General features: G+C 39.6%; 1 protein-coding gene across 3 annotated transcripts in view; it reads left to right on the top strand.

Annotated features, from left to right (window-relative positions):
* The window catches only part of LOC133616858 (dual specificity protein phosphatase 22-B-like), a 57,486-nt gene that overhangs the window by 31,326 nt on the left and 6,012 nt on the right, over nucleotides 1–20,148 (top strand). For 2 of the 3 annotated variants that reach the window (XM_072914698.1, XM_072914697.1), the window contains exons 2-4: nucleotides 15,850–15,883; nucleotides 17,978–18,060; nucleotides 19,076–19,125. In XM_072914698.1, coding sequence (XP_072770799.1) covers nucleotides 19,079–19,125 — 47 coding nt within the window. In that variant the 5' untranslated portion in view covers nucleotides 15,850–15,883; nucleotides 17,978–18,060; nucleotides 19,076–19,078. The remainder of the gene's footprint in view (nucleotides 1–15,849; nucleotides 15,884–17,977; nucleotides 18,061–19,075; nucleotides 19,126–20,148) is intronic. The other variant, XM_072914699.1, reaches the window with a different exon arrangement.

Raw genomic sequence — 20,148 nt, 5'->3', positions numbered from 1 at the left:
TATATATATATATATATATATATATATATATATATATATATATATATATATATGTATGAAATACTTGACTTGGTGAATTCTAGCTGTCAATATACTCCTCCCCTCTTAATCACGCCCCCAACCAAGCCCCGCCCCACCCCCGAGCAACCCGAGCACTGCTGGAGGGCCACATCAACAATATTTCAATTAAATTTTGCTCAATATTATTTTTGATATACCGTAAGATAAATAATAATAATAATATTAATAATAATACTTTCATTTAACCTAACTTAACTTTATACAAAAGCAAATTGCTTTTGATAGTTTTATTTTTAACACTGTCTTACACTACACTTCCTGATGTATAATACAATGCAAAAATGTCAATTTCTCCACTGGGTTAATTTAAAGTTTATCCTGCATCCTCTTTAAAAGTCCAACATTTTTCCTCGTCAGATTTGGACAGCCATCTGTTGTCACACCTGCCAGCTTGTCCCATTTCAGTCCTAACATGTCCAAACACGCATTTACCTATGTGAACAAGTCATTACCTGTGGTTGTCCCTTTTAATTAACTGCATGGCTGCCAGCTCCTCCGTGATTTGAAAGTCAGCAGTTATCCCACGTAAGAAGATGAGCAGCTGGGCGGTGTCACGTACATCACAGCTCTCATCCAAAGCCAGCGAAAAAGTCAAAGTCGGTCGTTCTGTTCTTCAGCTGAAGCTCCAAGTTTCCGGGCATATCAGTGCAACAGAGTCCAATAAGCACTCCTTAATAAACTCTCCGTCAGAAAATGCCTTACTTTTTCTGGCGATTTTGTGATAAATGACGAAACTTGTCCTGACGGCTGCATTCTGGGGGTGTGAAATATGGCAAAAAGTCCTTGTTGGGTTTGCAATTTTACCATCAACGCATCAGCCTCCCTTGCGCGCTCTTCATCGGACAGATTCCGGTATTTTTCCTCGTGCTTCGTCATGTAGTGGCGATTCAAATTATATTCTTTAAACACAGTAAGCTGTGTACCACAAATTAAGCACACGGCTTTACCTTTAATTTCTGTAAAGAAATACTTGGCAGTCCATGTCTTGTTGAAAACACGGCATTCGTCATCAACTTTTCTGTTTTTAGCGTCTCGGAGGTAAACCGTGCATCACTTGTCGCTGTGCACCTTCACTCTCAGGTTACACCCGGACATACGTTCATAAATAACACTTTTCAAAATAAAAGCAGCACAGTTGTATTGCGCGCACGACATAGATGTTTTTTTAACTTTATTTTGTAATTTGTGATTGCCGCTGTTCACATTCACTCACGCGCATACGTCCACACAGAAGTAATACAAATAACGCTTTTCAAAACAAAAGCACTCCTCTCTGAGCTGCCACCTTAACGTGGTAGAGGAGTTTGCGTGTCCCAATGATCCTAGGAGCTATGTTGTCCGGGGGCTTTATGCCCCCTGGTAGGGTCTCCCAAGACAAACTGGTCCTAGGTGAGGGATCAGACAAAGAGCAGCTCGAAGACCTCCATGAAAAAGAAAAAACAAGGACCCAGATTTCCCTCGCCCGGACGCGGGTCACCGGGGCCCCCCTCTGGAGCCAGGCCCGGAGGTGGGGCACGATGGCGAGCGCCTGGTGGCCGGGCCTGTCCCCATGGGGCCCGGCCGGGCACAGCCCGAAGAGGCAACGTGGGTCCCCCCTCCAATGGGCTCACCACCCATAGCAGGGGTCATAGAGGTCGGGTGCGATGTGAGCTGGGCGACAGCCGAAGGCAGGGCACTTGGCGGTCCGATCCTCGGCTACAGAAGCTAGCTCTTGGGACGTGGAACGTCACCTCGCTGGGGGGAAGGAGCCTGAGCTAGTGCGCGAAGTGGAGAAGTTCCGGCTAGATATAGTCGGACTCACTTCGACGTACAGCAAGGGCTCTGGAACCAGTTGTCTCGAGAGGGGCTGGACTCTCTTCCACTCTGGCGTTGCCGGCAGTGAGAGGCGACGGGCTGGGGTGGAAATTCTTGTTTCCCCCCGGCTCAGAGCCTGTACGTTGGAGTTCAACCCGGTGGACGAGAGGGTAGCTTCCCTCCGCCTTCGGGTGGGGGAACGGGTCCTGACTGTGGTTTGCGCTTACGCGCCAAACCGCAGCTCAGAGTACCCACCCTTTTTGGATTCACTCGAGGGAGTACTTGAGAGTGCTCCCCCGGGTGATTCCCTCGTGCTACTGGGGGACTTCAATGCTCATGTTGGCAACGACAGTGAAACCTGGAGAGGCGTGATTGGTAAGGATGGCTGCCCGGATCTGAACCCGAGCGGTGTTTTGTTATTGGACTTTTGTGCCCGTCACAGATTGTCCATAACGAACACCATGTTCAAACATAAGGGTGTCCATATGTGCACTTGGCACCAGGACACCCTAGGCCGCAGTTCCATGATCGACTTTGTAGTTGTGTCATCGGATTTGCGGCCTCATGTTTTGGACACTCGGGTGAAGAGAGGGGCGAAGCTTTCTACCGATCACCACCTGGTGGTGAGTTGGCTGCGATGGTGGGGGAGGATGCCGGACAGACCTGGCAGGCCCAAACGCATTGTGAGGGTTTGCTGGGAACGTCTGGCAGAGTCTCCTGTCAGAGAGAGTTTCAATTCCCACCTCCGGAAGAACTTTGAACATGTCACGAGGGAGGTGCTGGACATTGAGTCCGAATGGACCATGTTCCGCGCCTCTATTGTCGAGGCGGCTGATTGGAGCTGTGGCCGCAAGGTAGTTGGTGCTTGTCGTGGCGGTAATCCTAGAACCCGTTGGTGGACACCGGCGGTGAGGGATGCCGTCAAGCTGAAGAAGGAGTCCTATCGGGTTCTTTTGGCTCATAGGACTCCTGAGGCAGCGGACAGGTACCGACAGGCCAAGCGGTGTGCGGCTTCAGCGGTCGCAGAGGCAAAAACTCGGACATGGGAGGAGTTCGGGGAAGTCATGGAAAACGACTTCCGGACGGCTTCGAAGCAATTCTGGACCACCATCCGCCGCCTCAGGAGGGGAAAGCAGTGCACTATCAACACCATGTATGGCGAGGATGGTGTTCTGCTGACCTCGACTGCGGATGTTGTGGATCGGTGGAGGGAATACTTCGAAGACCTCCTCAATCCCACCAACACGTCTTCCTATGAGGAAGCAGTGCCTGGGGAGTCTGTGGTGGGCTCTCCTATTTCTGGGGCTGAGGTTGCTGAGGTAGTTAAAAAGCTCCTCGGTGGCAAGGCCCCAGGGGTAGATGAGAACCGCCCGGAGTTCCTTAAGGCTCTGGATGCTGTGGGGATGTCTTGGTTGACAAGACTCTGCAGCATCGCGTGGACATCGGGGGCGGTACCTCTGGATTGGCAGACCGGGGTGGTGGTTCCTCTCTTTAAGAAGGGCTCTAACTATCGTGGGATCACACTCCTCAGCCTTCCCGGTAAGGTCTATTCAGGTGTACTGGAGAGGAGGCTACGCCGGATAGTTGAACCTCAGATTCAGGAGGAACAATGTGGTTTTCGTCCTGGTCGTGGAACTATGGACCAGCTCTCGGCAGGGTCCTTGAGGGTGCATGGGAGTTTGCCCAACCAGTCTACATGTGTTTTGTGGACTTGGAGAAGGCATTCGACCGTGTCCCTCGGGAAGTCCTGTGGGGAGTGCTCAGAGAGTATGGGGTATCGGACTGTCTGATTGTGGCAGTCCGCTCCCTGTATGCTCAGTGCCAGAGCTTGGTCCGCATTGCCGGCAGTAAGTCGGACACGTTTCCAGTGAGGGTTGGACTCCGCCAAGGCTGCCCTTTGTCACCGATTCTGTTCATAACTTTTATGGACAGAATTTCTAGGCGCAGTCAAGGCGTTGAGGGGATCTGGTTTGGTGGCTGCAGGATTAGGTCTCTGCTTTTTGCAGATGATGTGGTCCTGATGGCTTCATCTGGCCAGGATCTTCAGCTCTCACTGGATCGGTTCGCAGCCGAGTGTGAAGCGACTGGGATGAGAATCAGCACCTCCAAGTCCGAGTCCATGGTTCTCGCCCGGAAAAGGGTGGAGTGCCATCTCCGGGTTGGGGAGGAGATCTTGCCCCAAGTGGAGGAGTTCAAGTACCTCGGAGTCTTGTTCACGAGTAAGGGAAGAGTGGATCGTGAGATCGACAGGCGGATCGGTGCGGCGTCTTCAGTAATGCGGACGCTGTATCGATCCGTTGTGGTGAAGAAGGAGCTGAGCCGGAAGGCAAAGCTCTCAATTTACCGGTCGATCTACGTTCCCATCCTCACCTATGGTCATGAGCTTTGGGTTATGACCGAAAGGACAAGATCACGGGTACAAGCGGCCGAAATGAGTTTCCTCCGCCGGGTGGCGGGGCTCTCCCTTAGAGATAGGGTGAGAAGCTCTGACATCCGGGGGGAGCTATGATAAATGATAAATGGGTTGTACTTGTATAGCGCTTTTCTACCTTCAAGGTACTCAAAGCGCTTTGACACTACTTCCACATTTACCCATTCACACACACATTCACACACTGATGGAGGGAGCTGCCATGCAAGGCGCTAACCAGCACCCATCAGGAGCAAGGGTGAAGTGTCTTGCTCAGGACACAACGGACATGACGAGGTTGGTACTAGGTGGGGATTGAACCAGGGACCCTCGGGTCGCGCACGGCCATTCTTCCACTGCGCCACGCCATCCCAAAGCTCAAAGTAAAGCCGCTGCTCCTCCACATCGAGAGGAGCCAGATGAGGTGGTTCGGGCATCTGGTCAGGATGCCACCCGAACGCCTCCCTAGGGAGGTGTTTAGGGCACGTCCGACCGGTAGGAGGCCGCGGGGAAGACCCAGGACACGTTGGGAAGACTATGTCTCCCGGCTGGCCTGGGAACGCCTCGGGGTCCCACAGGAAGAGCTGGACGAAGTGGCTGGGGAGAGGGAAGTCTGGGCTTCCCTGCTTAGGCTGCTGCCCCCGCGACCCGACCTTGGATAAGCGTTAGAAGATGGATGGATGGATGAAAACAAAAGCAGCACCGTTGTATTGCACACTCGACATACTGTAGATACTTTTTAAAATGTATTTTGTAATTTATGATTGGCCTCACGCGGGCCTGACAGGGACGCACAAAGGGCCAAATGTGGCCCGCGGGCCGCAGAATGCCCAGGTCTGCACTAGTACATATTCCGTACAATTGACCACTAAATGGTAACACCCGAATAAGTTTTTCAACTTGTTTAAGTCGGGGTCCACGTCAATCAATTCATGGTACAAATATATACTATCAGCATAATACAGTCATCACACAAGTTAATCATCAGAGTATATACATTTAATTATTTACATTATTTACAATCCGGGGGGTGGGATGTGGAGGGGGTTGGGGTGGGGGGGTTAGGTTTGGTTGATATCAGCACTTCAGTCATCAACAATTATATCATCTGAGAAATGGACATTGAAACAGTGTAGGTCTGACTTGGTAGGATATGTACAACGAGCAGTGAATATAGTGAGTTCAGAAAGCATAAGAACAAGTTTATACATTTGATTATTTACATTTGATTATTTACAATCCGGGGAGGTGGGATGTGATGGGGGGAGGGTGTTAGTCTAGGGTTGTAGTTGCCTGGAGGTGTTCTTTTAGTGCGGTTTTGAAGGAGGATAGAGATGCACTTTCTTTTACACTTGTTGGGAGTGCATTCCATATTGATGTGGCATAGAAGGAGAATGAGTTACATACCTGCCAACTACTCCGGTTTTCCCGTAATTAGTACGGTTTTCATCAACCTATTCCGGGTTACGGTTGCAGTGATAAAAAATACGGTTTTTCATTAATTAAAAAAAAATTTTTTTTTAAATGCGCGAGGCTATTTATAGCACCGCTGCCAAGCACGAGGCACCTGTTGCCATTGTTTCCAAACGAGCGAACGATCATGGAATCAGCCGGAGAAACATCGCAAACGAGTCTTAAACCGAAAAGAAAACTGCAGTCATTCCGTAAAGAATATTCAAAAGCCTATCCGGGAATAATTATCCGTTCCAAAAAGGGTCAAAACTACGCGAATTGCACCTTGTGCAGACAAGATTTTTCGATCGGACACGGAGGAATTAGCGATGTAAAAGACCACGTTGGGACAAAAAAACACAAGTCTAATGCCGTTGCTAGCGATACAAGTGGAAAACTTTGGATTTTAGCCACAAAAAGGTAATGACACCAATGTTATCTATTGGAATTGTTTAGTACTGTTATACTGTTAAAAGTGTTTATACTATTTATGCTTTCAAGTCCAAGTTGAAGAAATCTTGTTAAATGTTGACAGCATAACTACCAAAATACAGAAGTATGTCCTTAATATTTTTGCAGTGCTATTTCTGTTGAAAAGTTAAAATGATTACATTAGAGATGTGATGTGCCACTTTTCAAGTGTCTGATGGCTTAAATTAATTTTCATTAATTTTTCATATTTTGAATTCTTTTGAAAGGCTTACAAAAAAACTACATTTGAATTGTAATTCCATGCTATTGACAGGACTATTAATTTTAATGAAGTTAGCTTACCATGTTTACAGTATGATAATTGTGATAGAAATGTGAATTTTAGGCACAGAATATTTTTTACAATTGAACAAGGCAGTAGATTATACAAGCTTGGACAGAAAGTTAATAATGACACCAATTTTTTTTTTTATGGAATTGTTTAGTACTGTTTTACCATTTGTTTACTGTAAAAAGTGTTTATACTTTCAATTAACAAATTGAAGTCTTGTGAAAGGTTGACAGGATAACTGGCATTAACTGTCAAAATAATTTCAAACTATTGAAGTTAGCTTACAGAATAAACATGTCAATCAACCCATATGATTTTTGCTGTAATATTTTTGTTTTGAAAAGTCACTGTGACTGATAGAAAAGTGATGGTTTTAGCAACATTTTAACCTGTCTGAATGCTAATAATCATTTTGCGTCGGGGGGCGAAGCTGAACCCCCCACCAGGACTTTGTCCTGGACCTACCGGGGCCTGCGGCCCCTGGACCCTGGCTACTAGGTTTTTCTGATTTCAAAAGTTGGCAGGTATGGAGTTAAGACTAGAGATGTCCGATAATATCGGCCTACCGATATTATCGGCCGATAAATGCGTTAAAATTTAATATCGGAAATGATCGGTATGGTTTTTTTTATTATCGGTATCGTTTTTTTTTGTTTTTGTTTTTTTTATTAAATCAACATAAAAAACACAAAATACACTTACAATTAGTGCACCAACCCAAAAAACCTTCCTCCCCCATTTACACTCATTCACACAAAAGGGTTGTTTCTTTCTGTTGTTAATATTCTGGTCCCTACATTATATATCAATATATATCAATACAGTCTGCAAGGGATACAATCCGTAAGCACACATGATTGTGCGTGCTGCTGGTCCACTAGTAGTACTAACCTATAACAGTTAATTTTACTAATTTTCATTAATTGCTAGTTTCAATGTAACTATTTTTATATTGTTTTACTTTCTTTTTTATTCAAGAAAATGTTTTTAATTTATTTATCTTATTTTATTTTATAATTTTTTTTTAAAAGTACCTTATCTTCACCATACCTGGTTGTCCAAATTAGGCATAATAATGTGTTCATTCCACGACTGTATATATCGGTTGATATCGGTATCGGTTGATATCGGTATCGGTTGATATCGGTATCGGTAATTAAAGAGTTGGACAATATCTGAATATCGGATATCAGCAAAAAGCCATTATCGGACATCCCTAGTTAAGACCTTTGTTAGAACGGAATCTGGGTTTAACGTGGTTTGTGGAGCTCCCCCTGGTGTTGTGGTTATGGCGGTCATATACGTTATGGAAATAGTTTGACATGTACTTCGGTATCAGGGAGGTGCAGCAAATTTTATAGACTAGGCTCAGTGCAAGTTGTTTTACTCTGTCCTCCACCCTGTAAGAACCGCGTTAACATTTATTTCGCTATATCATAATCATCTTCATTGTCCATCTATAGATTAAAAATCTATGTAGTTAAAATGCCCTTTTGTCCTTTTGTGTTATAGAGAGTGAAATGAAAAGTGAAAATAAAATATTTATTTCAAGCAGTGGCGGGCCGTTCGTTTCCCACCTAGGCCTTCAGTGATGTCCGACTTCAATGATTACCTCTCAAAATACCATCATTTATGTCACCACATGACCATTGCTGGAGAAATACTATACAGAAACACATTTACGCACTACTGCGCATTGTACAAAACAGGTTATTTTCTGGCACATTTAAAAATCAATAAACCCGCATCTGCAATTAAAATATATCTATGTGGTACTGTCAAAATTTAAATTCCAAAAATATTTTGAACGTGAAAAAATGAAGAAATAAAATATCTGAACTCGCATTTCATCGACAGCTGACCTAGCTTCCGGGGTTGGCTGACATTGTCTCACAAGATGTAGTTTCTCTTTAAATATCCTTCTTGAAAATGGTCTTGCAAATATATGTGTTGTCTTGTCTAATCACAAAAGATGCAGACGAGGCGTGTTGGCTGACTTCTTAAAGTTTACTCCATAGCGTGCTCATCAAAAACATCCCGCTGCCGGCATGTCTACATTAAACAACCTAAACGGGGCTACTGCGCATGCTCTTCACTACTGTGGCATGCTGGGTAATGGAGTTCTTATGTTACCTGGCTCATAGCATCACTATATATCTGCCATAGGCCATCTAGAAGGCCTTACTGACAACATTACGCGTGATCTGATTGGTTATTGCAACTGTCTATCATTGTATGTCCCCGTTCACTTACAGTGCACGGACGCCCGCATTGCTGAATCTGAAGGCTTCTGGCAGATTTGGTACAGCATGGCAACATAAGCTACCTGAATTCTAATTGGATAAAAACTCTATAAACTAAAAACAACAGCGGTGGATGGAGCATAATATGACATGAAGAGAATATGAATATTTTTAGATATTTAGGGAAAGTAAATTAAAAATTCATTTCTTATCTTTAATTATGATCATGATTTCTGGTTATGTTAGGCCAGCAGAAAAGGCCTTGCTGGCCCTCCACTGTTTATTTGTATCCTCAAATGGGGATGGAAACAATCTATCCCCGGTGTACTTTTATTCTTGACAGATTTGTAACGTTAATTTTAATCTTCTTTGAGTTGGTCATTAGCTATATGATCCATATTTCTATTTTAGATAAATGCTGTCAGATTTAGTTCCCTTTTTTGACGCGATTTAAATCCCAGACTGACATACAACACAGGCCAAAAGTTTGGACACACCTTCTCATTCAATGCGTTTTCTTTTTTTTCATGACTATTTATATTGTAGATTGTCACTGAAGGCATCAAAACTATGAATGAACACATGCGGAGTTAAGTACTTAACCAAAAAGGGTGAAATAACTGAAAACATGTTTTATATTCTAGATTCTTCAAAAAAGCAACCCTTGGCTCTGATTACTGCTTTGCACACTCTTGGCATTCTCTCGATGAGCTTCAAGAGGTAGTGACCTGAAATGGTTTTAACTTCACAGATGTGCCTTATCAGGGTTGATTAGTGGAATGCATTGCTTTATCAATGGGGTTGGGACCATCAGTTGTGTTGTGAATGAGAAGGTGTGTCCAAATGTTTGGCCTGTACTGTATGTATGCGGGAATCTAGCACAAATTCCCCTTCGCAAACAGCAGGGCTATGAAAGACATTTTGAGTGACATATCTTCTCTGAAGCTGCCCCTACTCTACTCTGCCTGTCAGTGCATCTGGGCCATTCCCCCTAAATCTGGACCACACACAGGAACACAAAAATGTATACGGGCTAAAATGATCCGGGTCGAAGTTGAGCATCATTTGCTGTAAATAAAGCTATATGTGATTTGCTTTTATCCATTTCGAACAGGGGTGGCCACACTTTTTCTGCAGGCGAGCTACTTTTCAATTGACCAAGTCGAGGGGATCTACCTCATTCAAATATATATTTTATATTTATTTATTTATGTAGACATTTTTGTTAACAAGTTAAATGTGTTTTATGATAATACAAGCATGTTTAACACATATAGATTATTTACTTTCATGAAGACAAAAATATAAGTTAGTGTATTACCTGATTCTGATGACTTGGATTGATTGGAATCAGACAGTAGTGCTGATGACGTCCGCATTTTCAGATGGAGGAGAAAAAAAGTCCTTCTTTCTGTCCAATACCACACGAAAATGGTTGGTTTATGGCATTTTGTTTGTCCAGCTTCCACGCTGGACAAACAACTATAAATCAACTACTAATGATTTATGCACTTTACAAGAAATACATTGGCGGCAAACTCCGTCACTTGCGAGCTTGTGCACGCCAGCTTTTTGAGACTCTTATGTTGTTAGCGCAGGCAGGATGAAGCAGCGCTTTTATTGTGAAGACAGGAACTGTGCAGTCGGTCTTTAGAGTTTTGACGGCAGGTACGGCGCGAGAGTCTATTGAAATAAAAAGTGTTTCTCGCCTTCCTGTCGGTCATTTTTTTCTTAATAATGAGATATAATATATATATATATTATATATGTATATTATTATATAATAATAATCATCCCACAAGACCCTCGGGTGCCGTGAATGTCAATCAAGTGACAAAAGTGACGTCATAGTGAAGATTGATGATTGCTAATTTTGAGGTCTATTATTTTAATGCCTGGCTGGTGATCGACCGACACACCCTCCACAATCGACCGGTAGCTCGCGATCAACGAATAACCCTGGTTTAGAATTAAAATTAAAGTCCCAGACAACATTACAATCAGCAATTGTAAAAAATAAATAAAAACTGAATCTATAATCTGCCAAGACAATGTTGTTTTTCTCCTACAATCACACTTATTTGTCTTAAAGAACAACATGAGGTTGAACATTTTCCATTATTATTGATTTATTGTCAATGTGATTCACTAAACTCAAGCTACAGAAAGCTTACACGTACACTTTGTGTGTTTATGTAGATGTAATCTTCTGACCACCATTTAAAAAGATAATTTCACACCGAGAAGCATCGTTAAGAAAACATGGGACCATGCCAGACTGCAGCCATGCAGAAAGGTGCCGAAACTGACGGTGCAAGTGCAAAACGTACAGTAAGAAAAACTGCTTTCTGAAATACCAAAGCTAGTGTGGATGTGCTGTAAAATAACATAATTTCTATAAGGTGTAGTCGTTTTATTCTATTCAGTTTATTATTAAACTCCAAAAGGGACAAGTAGTAGGAAATGTATGTACGGATTATTCTAAATCGTGAGTTGTTTTAGTTTTGAAGTGGCAAGAAATATAAAAAAAAAAATGCAGAAAATGTTTACATATTGTAAAATCTAAATGTATCTAATTTTATACATTTCAAAACTGTGCATTGTTGTTTTAGTCTGCCACTTGCCTCTGTGGAGTTTTTTTTTGGCTGTAAAATATTTCCAATGTGGGACCAGAGAAGGTTGTGAGTGCCTTGTGTGATTGCATCAGTTGATGTAAATAAAGTAAAACAAGCACATGTGCGTTCTTGGATATAAAGCAGAGTACCAGTTATATTTGTATTTCATTTACTCAATACTAAATAACAATGATTGATACAACATTAAAATAGAACATGAATGAGAAAGAGTAGACAGAAATATATAAACAAATATAAATTATACAAATATAACATTTGCTGTTCAACTCAGAAGACTAAGGCCATATTTCTATTTCATAACTTACAGCAAAAAAATAATTTAAGGAAGAACTCATAGCAAACTACTACTGAGGTGGTGTCCTGTATGTACATTATTGCCTATGAGAAATACATTGCTTTGGTTTTTCATGATTAGACGGATTACCGAAAACTGATGTATATACTGTATGTGTGTGTGTGTGTGTGTGTGTGTATGTATATATATATATATATATATATGTATATATATATATATATATATATATACACACACATAGAAGTATGAGAAGTACAGTATGTGTGTATATGTGTGTGTGTGTGTATGTATATATATATGTATATATATATATATATATATATATATATATATACACACACACATAGAAGTATGTGTGTATATGTGTGCGTGTGTATATATATATATATATATATTAGGGATGTCCCGATCCAGGTTTTTGCACTTCCGATCCGATACCGATATTGTTTTTGCATTTCCGATCCGATACCGATACCGATACTGACTGATACTGGCCTATCCGAGCATGTATTAAAGTTTAAAGTTATTTAGCCTACTTAGTTGTCAGAATCATGTTGAACAGGGTTTTAGTACTCTTGATAACAACTAGCCAGCTGAATTAGGGGAGTTTGAATAATACACAATGGTTGGTAACAAGAAACTGACCTGTTTATTCAAGGATAAACACAAAATAGACAAAATTATACATGACAAACTTAAATGGCATCATTGAACTAGGGCTGGGCGATATGGCCTTTTTTTAATATTGCGATATTTTAAGGCCATATTGCGATACACAATATATATCTCGATATTTTGCCTTAGCCTTGAATGAACACTTGATGCATATAATCACAGCAGTATGATGATTCTATGTGTTTTGATTGATTGATTTTATTAGTAGGTTGCACAGTGAAGTACATATTCCGTACAATTGACCACTAAATGGTAACACCCGAATAAGTTTTTCAACTTGTTTAAGACGGGGTCCACTTAAATTGATTCATGATACAGATATATACTATCAAATATATACTATCATCATAATACAGTCATCACACAAGATAATCACATTGAATTATTTACATTATTTATAATCCAGGGTGTGGAGGGGGGCGCCTGATGCAAGTGTCAAAAAGACAGCCAAAAGAGTTTGATATGAGAATAAAGTTAAAATATAGAGTAGAACTGCACCCATTTGCAGGAAATGTAGTCTTGATTTTCAAAATGTTCTTTCAAGGCTTGCATGTCTACATTAAAACATTCTTCTTCATACTGCATTAATATATGCTACTTTTAAACTTTCATGCAGAGAAGGAAATCACAACTAAAAAAATCACAAATTTTTTCATACGGTGTTGATGTGGAAATGTTTGCCATTTTGATGGTGTGGAGTCTGGACGTGTGGCACCGAATGGAGATAAGCGTCTCGACAGACGTCACAATATTTGAACAATGATGACGAAAACTGTTGTCTCTGTCGTGTCCGTGTGTCGAAAATTGTTATGCGCTTATTTTTTTATTTGATTTTGTGCGTGGCATAGATTTGCCGTGCGTAGAGGACGCTTGAGCAGGCGCGCACCTTAGCGGCTGCGCTAGCATCACAGCTAACGTTAGCCATGCCGCCACCTCGCTCTCTGCTCGGGGAGGACGTATACGTATGTGACGTATGACGTGACAGTATGTGACGTATGACGTGACAGTGTGTGACGTGTGTAAGAAGGTGCGCTCGCTGTCTGTGAGAGGGAGACACAGGAAAGAGTGAGAAGAGCCTGTCGTGTAATGCCAGCAGCTAAAAGCAACTGCGTGAGAATTGTGGATGTGTTGAAGGTGTGCTGGAAAATGCGGAACGGAAATTACGGAGCAGCAGAAAAGTGGAATGTATTATTTAAATAAGTGCGTTGGAAAACACGGACAGGAGTTTTTTTAAAACTGGATCTGGATCGGCATTTTCCCATGCCTTGCCGATACGCAATTTTTGGCAAATATCGGCAGCCGATCCGATCCAAATATCGGATCGGGACATCCCTAATATATATATATATACATACACATAGAAGTATGTGTGTAGATGTGTGTGTGTATATATGTATGTGTATATGTGTGTATATATATATATATATTTGGGCTGCAACTAACAACTAATTTGATAATCGATTAACCTGTCGATTATTACTTCGATTAATAATCGGATAAAAGAGACAAACTCCATTTCTATCCTTTCCAGTATTTTATTGGAAAAAAACAGCATACTGGCACCATACTTATTTTGATTATTGTTTCTCAGCTGTTTGTAATTGTTGCAGTTTATAAATAAAGGATTATAAACATTTTTTTTTTTAAACGTAGCCTCTGCGCATGCGCATAGCATAGATCCAACAAATCGATGACTAAATTAATCGCCAACTATTTTTATAATCGATTTAATCGATTAGTTGTTGCAGCCCTAATATATATATATATATATATATATATATATATATATATTAGACATGTATATATCTATATTTGTGTGTCTGTATATAATATATATATATATATATATATATATATATATATATATATATATATATATATATATATATATATATATATATATATATATATATATATATATATATATGGTGTATACATATATACCGGTATATGTGTGTGTGTGTATATATATATATATATATATATATATATATATATATACGGTGTATACATATATACCGGTATATGTGTGTGTATGTATATATATATATATATATATATATATATATATATATATATATATATATATATATGTGTATATATTATATACACACATATATATATATATATATTATATACACACATATATGTGTGTGTATATAATATATATATATATTATATACACACATATATGTGTGTGTGTATATAATATATATATATATATATTATATACACACATATGTGTGTGTATATAATATATATATATATACTATATACACACACATATACATATATATATATACACATATATATATATATATATATATATATATATATATTTATATATATATATATATATATATATATACACACATTTCTCTTAAGATGTAGCCTAATTTTCTGTAAATGTGTTGTTGACTAATTTAATGAGTCATACTCAAAGCTGAAGTAAAGTCACAAAGTTGCACACGTGGTGAGCATGCTTGTAATGTGACCTCATAATGGGTCATATACGTATCTGTAATACAATCTAAATGTTTTTACAATCTAAATGTTTTTGCGAACAAAGATCAATGATCCATGAAAGTTTGATCATTTTTTTATTTAAAAAAAAAAAAACTCTTTCCTATTCAACCAAATTATTTGACATTTGACCTTAGTGTTTTTGGGCATCTTGTCCAACTTAAGTTTAATGTTTTGTCTGCTCAGTCCTTTTGCAATTCTAGTTTTGTATTTAGATTCGGATTCAATATTATTCACAACTGTTCAAATTATCATTATGCTTGTTACAGTTATTATTCCTACTGCTTCTCACGTTACAATCAAGTTGCGCTAGTAAAATTCTCAGCAAATGTTCATTCCTTGATGTTGTGTTTGGGAAAAGTGGGTCATACTCACCTATGATTCATTTTATTAGGTGCAATTGCATATTAAAATGAACTTCAACACAAGGATTGCATCTAATATTCTGCATTTGCAAAGATAATGATGTTCAGTTTTGATTGACACTTTGAATTTAATTTCGAGACACTTTTCCCTATTAAGTCACATGAATACCTTCTGGTCCGTGACCATCTTTGTCGAGTTGAAATGTGCTCGTCATCAGTCCCATGACCCCCATAAGGTCTAAATATAAACTATCCAAGCAACAGTTTTGCTGTTTTTGGTCACGTTGCCTCATCCCAAATCAACATAAGGGTGTGAGCTGCAGCCACATTGAGAGATTTATGATGCAATGGGTCATGTTAAAAAGTCGTCATTGGAGCCGTGGACGTGACGAGGAGCAACATTGGTCAACAAACGGTTGACAAGACTTGGCTGAAGGGATACTGTATTTGCAGTGAAGTTCAAAAAGTTTTTATCTTCAATTTATAAAAGCTTTTTGGATCCTTTTGGCAAACATGGGTAATGGCATTAATAAGGTTAGTAGCAGTTCTCGTTTTTTCCCATCTGATGACCTCTCTATTCACAATGTAACTTCTTTTTCTATTTTCATTTAGGTTCTTCCAGATCTTTATGTTGGAAATATCAAAGGTAAATTATATCTTCCATGTCTCAAAAACTTTTTAAAACTGGCACTAGGGGGCTTCTTATTTGTGTCTGTGTCAATAAACACATGTCCAGGTGAGAATGTCAGCTAAAATAACTTACTTAACTGATTTTAGGTAAACAGAAGACAATTAAAACCACACGACCTAACATGGGGCCAATGTCAAATGCAAGTGTACAGTCTCAGGCCAGCATTTGGTATGAAAAAATTAATAAAACAAAAAAAGTAAGGTGGCAAACTTAATTTAAGCACTTTGCATTGATATTTAAATTTCATATCTACAGTAAGTAATCTTTTTTTCAATGCAGCTACACGGTCTACTACATAGCTGCAGTGAAAAACATTTATTTTGGACATGTCTTTTGTTGGTTGGGGGATAATCTGAGGGTAGATGGGCTTTCAGAGTGAGCGTTTGGTGAGAGAGTTGTCATATATAGTGACAAAACAAAACCAAAAAAAATCATTGTACTTCTTCTGTCAGTTTTAATCTGTCTATAAATGATTTAAAATCAAATCAGCCTCATGTTTTAGGTACGCTCACATGTAGGGGTCGTGTAAGATGGGGTGTCCCACAGTTGAAATTCACATTCACTTATGTGGTTCCTGCTAATTCTGAAAACTGAGAAATGGTTTGCTTTTTAATGGGAGACTATTTTATAGCTCACTAACAATTAAGGACATGTTTTATTTGTATTATTTCATGGATGGCTGCCACGGTCCTGTGCGCTGTCATAGTCATTGTGTCTTTCTTTACATTCAACAAAGAGCACAGTCTACAAAGTCAAATTCCTTGGGTGTTAAACGTACTTGGCTAATAAATCTGATTCTGATTATTTCAGTCTAACAAGATAAATATCATTATTGGTTTTGTACAGTCTCAAAATCTGATATGATATAACTTACATGTTAAGCACCTTTTCAAATGTTCAATCATGCTACGATTGCAGATGCAGTTTGAAGGTAGCAGTGGGTGAAACTGCAAGTGTTAATAATAATATTGTTTCGATTACAGGTAAATACAGGGCCGGTTTTGCTAATACTGATACGTTTTACTTGAATATTTTTTAAGATCATCAAATTATTGTGTTTTTAATTTGTTGATCATGATCATTGACACTATAAAGTACAGGATAAAGATTTGAAGCCAAATTCACATAGTTTTAGCATATGTGTTATACATGTTTTAAGTTTAACTATACAAGAATACAACAATATAATACAGTGCCACAATATCAACAAAAACTGACTCTCTTTTATTACATGCAGTTGTTAGAGCGAAATAAAGTCAATAGTACAAAACAACTATTATTGTCTATGCTGATTGGCAACACTAAATTGGCCCTAGTGTGTGAATGTGAGTGTGAATGTTGTCTGTCTATCTTGTGTTGGCCCTGTGATGAGGTGGCGACTTGTCCAGGGTGTACCCCGCCTTCCGTTCGAATGCAGCTGAGATAGGCTTGAGAACCCCCCACGACACCGAAAGGGACAAGCGGTAGAAAATGGATGGATGGATGTCTCTTTTGAATCTTTTGGTATTTTGCCCTCAAAGCTCAGTCCTTTGTCCAAGAACAGGGGAGTTTTTGTTTGTGAGCAATACAACAGCATATAAATATAACAATATCCAAAATGTAAAAATGTGTAAATGAACAAAATATTGATCTCATCATGCTAGTATCCATTCGATTCTGATATTAAGTATAGATACTATCAATAGTTGGATCGATCCGCCTACCCCCAGTGGATGAGGTTACAGGGGTCAAGGTAGTGTAATGAGCATTTTGCAAAGCCTGAAAACAAGACACACCTGTCCAAGGCTTAGCTTCCTTTTGAAAAGCAAAATTTGATTAAAACATTTACGTTTCTTGCTTTAGGCCAAGTTGGGAGATGTTTTAGAAACATTGGTTTTCCGGTTTTTCTTTCGGTTTAAAACGAGCAAAGATTGTTGACCATAAGTTGACATTTTCTCTGGAGACAAGTTGAAAGGGTGTTTGTTGTTGGGCAAAAATAGGTATTATTAGGTTTGACTGAACTTTTAGTAATTTGTAATTATAATCCTGCGGTTTTGCTTGAATCCACAGATGCCGGTGACAAGGATCTGTTGGTGCAGCACAACATCACCCACATCCTGTCCATCCACGATGCAGCTGCACCCGTGTTCGAGGTAAATTGCCTATGTTCTTGGTAGCCTGTTGGACCTACTCAGTGACAAATAAAGCAGTGCAGTCAGTGCATAGCAACTCCAACACCACTTTACTTTTTAACTCAAGTCTGTGTTGCCTCCTTCCGAAGAGAAGATGCTTAGGATTTTAGCATTAGCATTCTACAACATAGAAAAGGAAATACAACCAATGCTGAAATATGCAATTAGGATGTACTGTATTAGGTTTTATGGTTGTATTATCATTTCAGATTAGGCATTTGAAGTATTGATTGAAAGAATATTAGAGGTTTCCCTCTTCTTTACATACAGTACGGCGCAGCTTTTTGAGCTGTGTGGTACATTGATGACTCAGATTCGTTTCAGCAAAGTCACTGTAAATGAGCAGATGAAGAGGTTCATTTGCATTAGTAACTGTTGATAATTTGACTGACTTATTCTGGGAAAACGTTGTCGTACCTCAGGGAGGACAGTACAAATGGTTACTTGACCAGACACACAGCTTTATAGTGTCAATTTGACCATAGCTCTGATGTGATTTTTTTATTCTGACATACAGTAGATTTGCCCATTAACCAATATATCGGTTTATATCTATTAGGAGCATTATTTATTGGTACTATTAAGTTAGGTAATGGTACAATTAGAAGGAAAAGTAATTATTTACGGAGGTTTGTAAATAATCTGTGGACCTCTTCCACAAGTCTGTCTGTCCCAGAGGGATTCAGGGGCTTTATGAGTTGCCTCCTTACGCCATTGCAGGGTTTCTGGGCCATACGTGTACTCACTATCTGGCATGTGCAGAAAATACACACTCAGACACATATCGTTATTTCATGAGCTACTACACCCGTGTTCAGTTGCAGGGTCAGAGTGGCAAGGTTTTGGGGGCGTTCCCGCACCCTAAACAAGAATTTTAATGACTTTTCTTGGAAGATGTCATTTTTTCCTTTTATCTGAGATAAAAAAACTGATATATATTTTTTTTTAATGTCTAAAGTATTTTTCTCTCCTGTAGGACATGACATATCTTTGTATATCTGCAGCTGATCACAGGAGGCAAAATCTGTAAGTACAACATAGTGGGGTTATGGTAATGGTACATTTATTCATAATTAAATTGTTTACTATTTTCTTTTACTATTTTCGGTTCGGTATAGAGGCGTACCAATTTCCCACATGTATGCGTCTACTCCGTAAACAAATACAGTGCAGTCCAGCCTTTGGCCAGCAGGAGTAATGACTAATGATCGTGCAAAGGGACAATCCAGAGCATCCTCCGTTAAAGTCTTCTGTTTTCGTAACACTTGGCCTTCCAGGTGAAATCCATAAACGGACAAAGACAAGTGGATAAGACAAAAGCAGTGTGATACATTGATGTCTGCTACCCAACGCTACTGAGCATGCATGCGCATGCGCACAAATATTTAAAATATTCTCCTCAAACAAAATACTAATTGAAACAGCTGTCTTGTATGCCTCGTGTACCAGTAAGTAGTGATTTTAAATGATGTTTCTTTCATTGTATCTTTGGACCAGCAAGCATGTAGACAATTACAGAGCGAGGGAGTTCAAATTGATGCAAACAATGGTAGCTGACATTTTCATTTTAATCTCCTTTTACGCTACTGTTAGCTTTTTTCGAGGAAGCAGCACAATTCAGTAGGGAACTTTAATGTGCTAATAATATAATAATTTCTGCAGAATGTTAATGTTGCACTTTCCTGAAAAGAAAGGTTATAAACTGTATAGTGGTGCCCTGCGGGCTATTTTCAGCCTGCAACTTGTTGTTTTATTGGCCCTCGACATATTGCAAAAATAAAATTAATTCTTTATCCATATCTATTATTAGATGTTATGCTAATTTGCTGATACAATCGACCTGCTACCATCGGGCAGGCGCTACAGGTGCATCAGAGCCAGAACAAACAGGCTCAGAGACAGCTTCTTTCCCAGAGCTGTCACCATCTTGAACTCTAACTTATAATAAATAATTCACCCCTATACAATATCCTACCCTAATACCCTACTGTGCAATATTACCCTTCGAGTGCAATACATCCGACACTGATTGTTATTTATTACTCCGGT

The sequence above is a fragment of the Nerophis lumbriciformis genome, linkage group LG14 (genome assembly GCF_033978685.3).
Source record: "Nerophis lumbriciformis linkage group LG14, RoL_Nlum_v2.1, whole genome shotgun sequence".
NCBI classification, from domain to species: Eukaryota; Metazoa; Chordata; class Actinopteri; order Syngnathiformes; family Syngnathidae; genus Nerophis; species Nerophis lumbriciformis.
The sequence above is the reverse complement of the archived record's forward strand: the minus strand, read 5'-3'. Positions and strand labels throughout refer to the sequence as shown.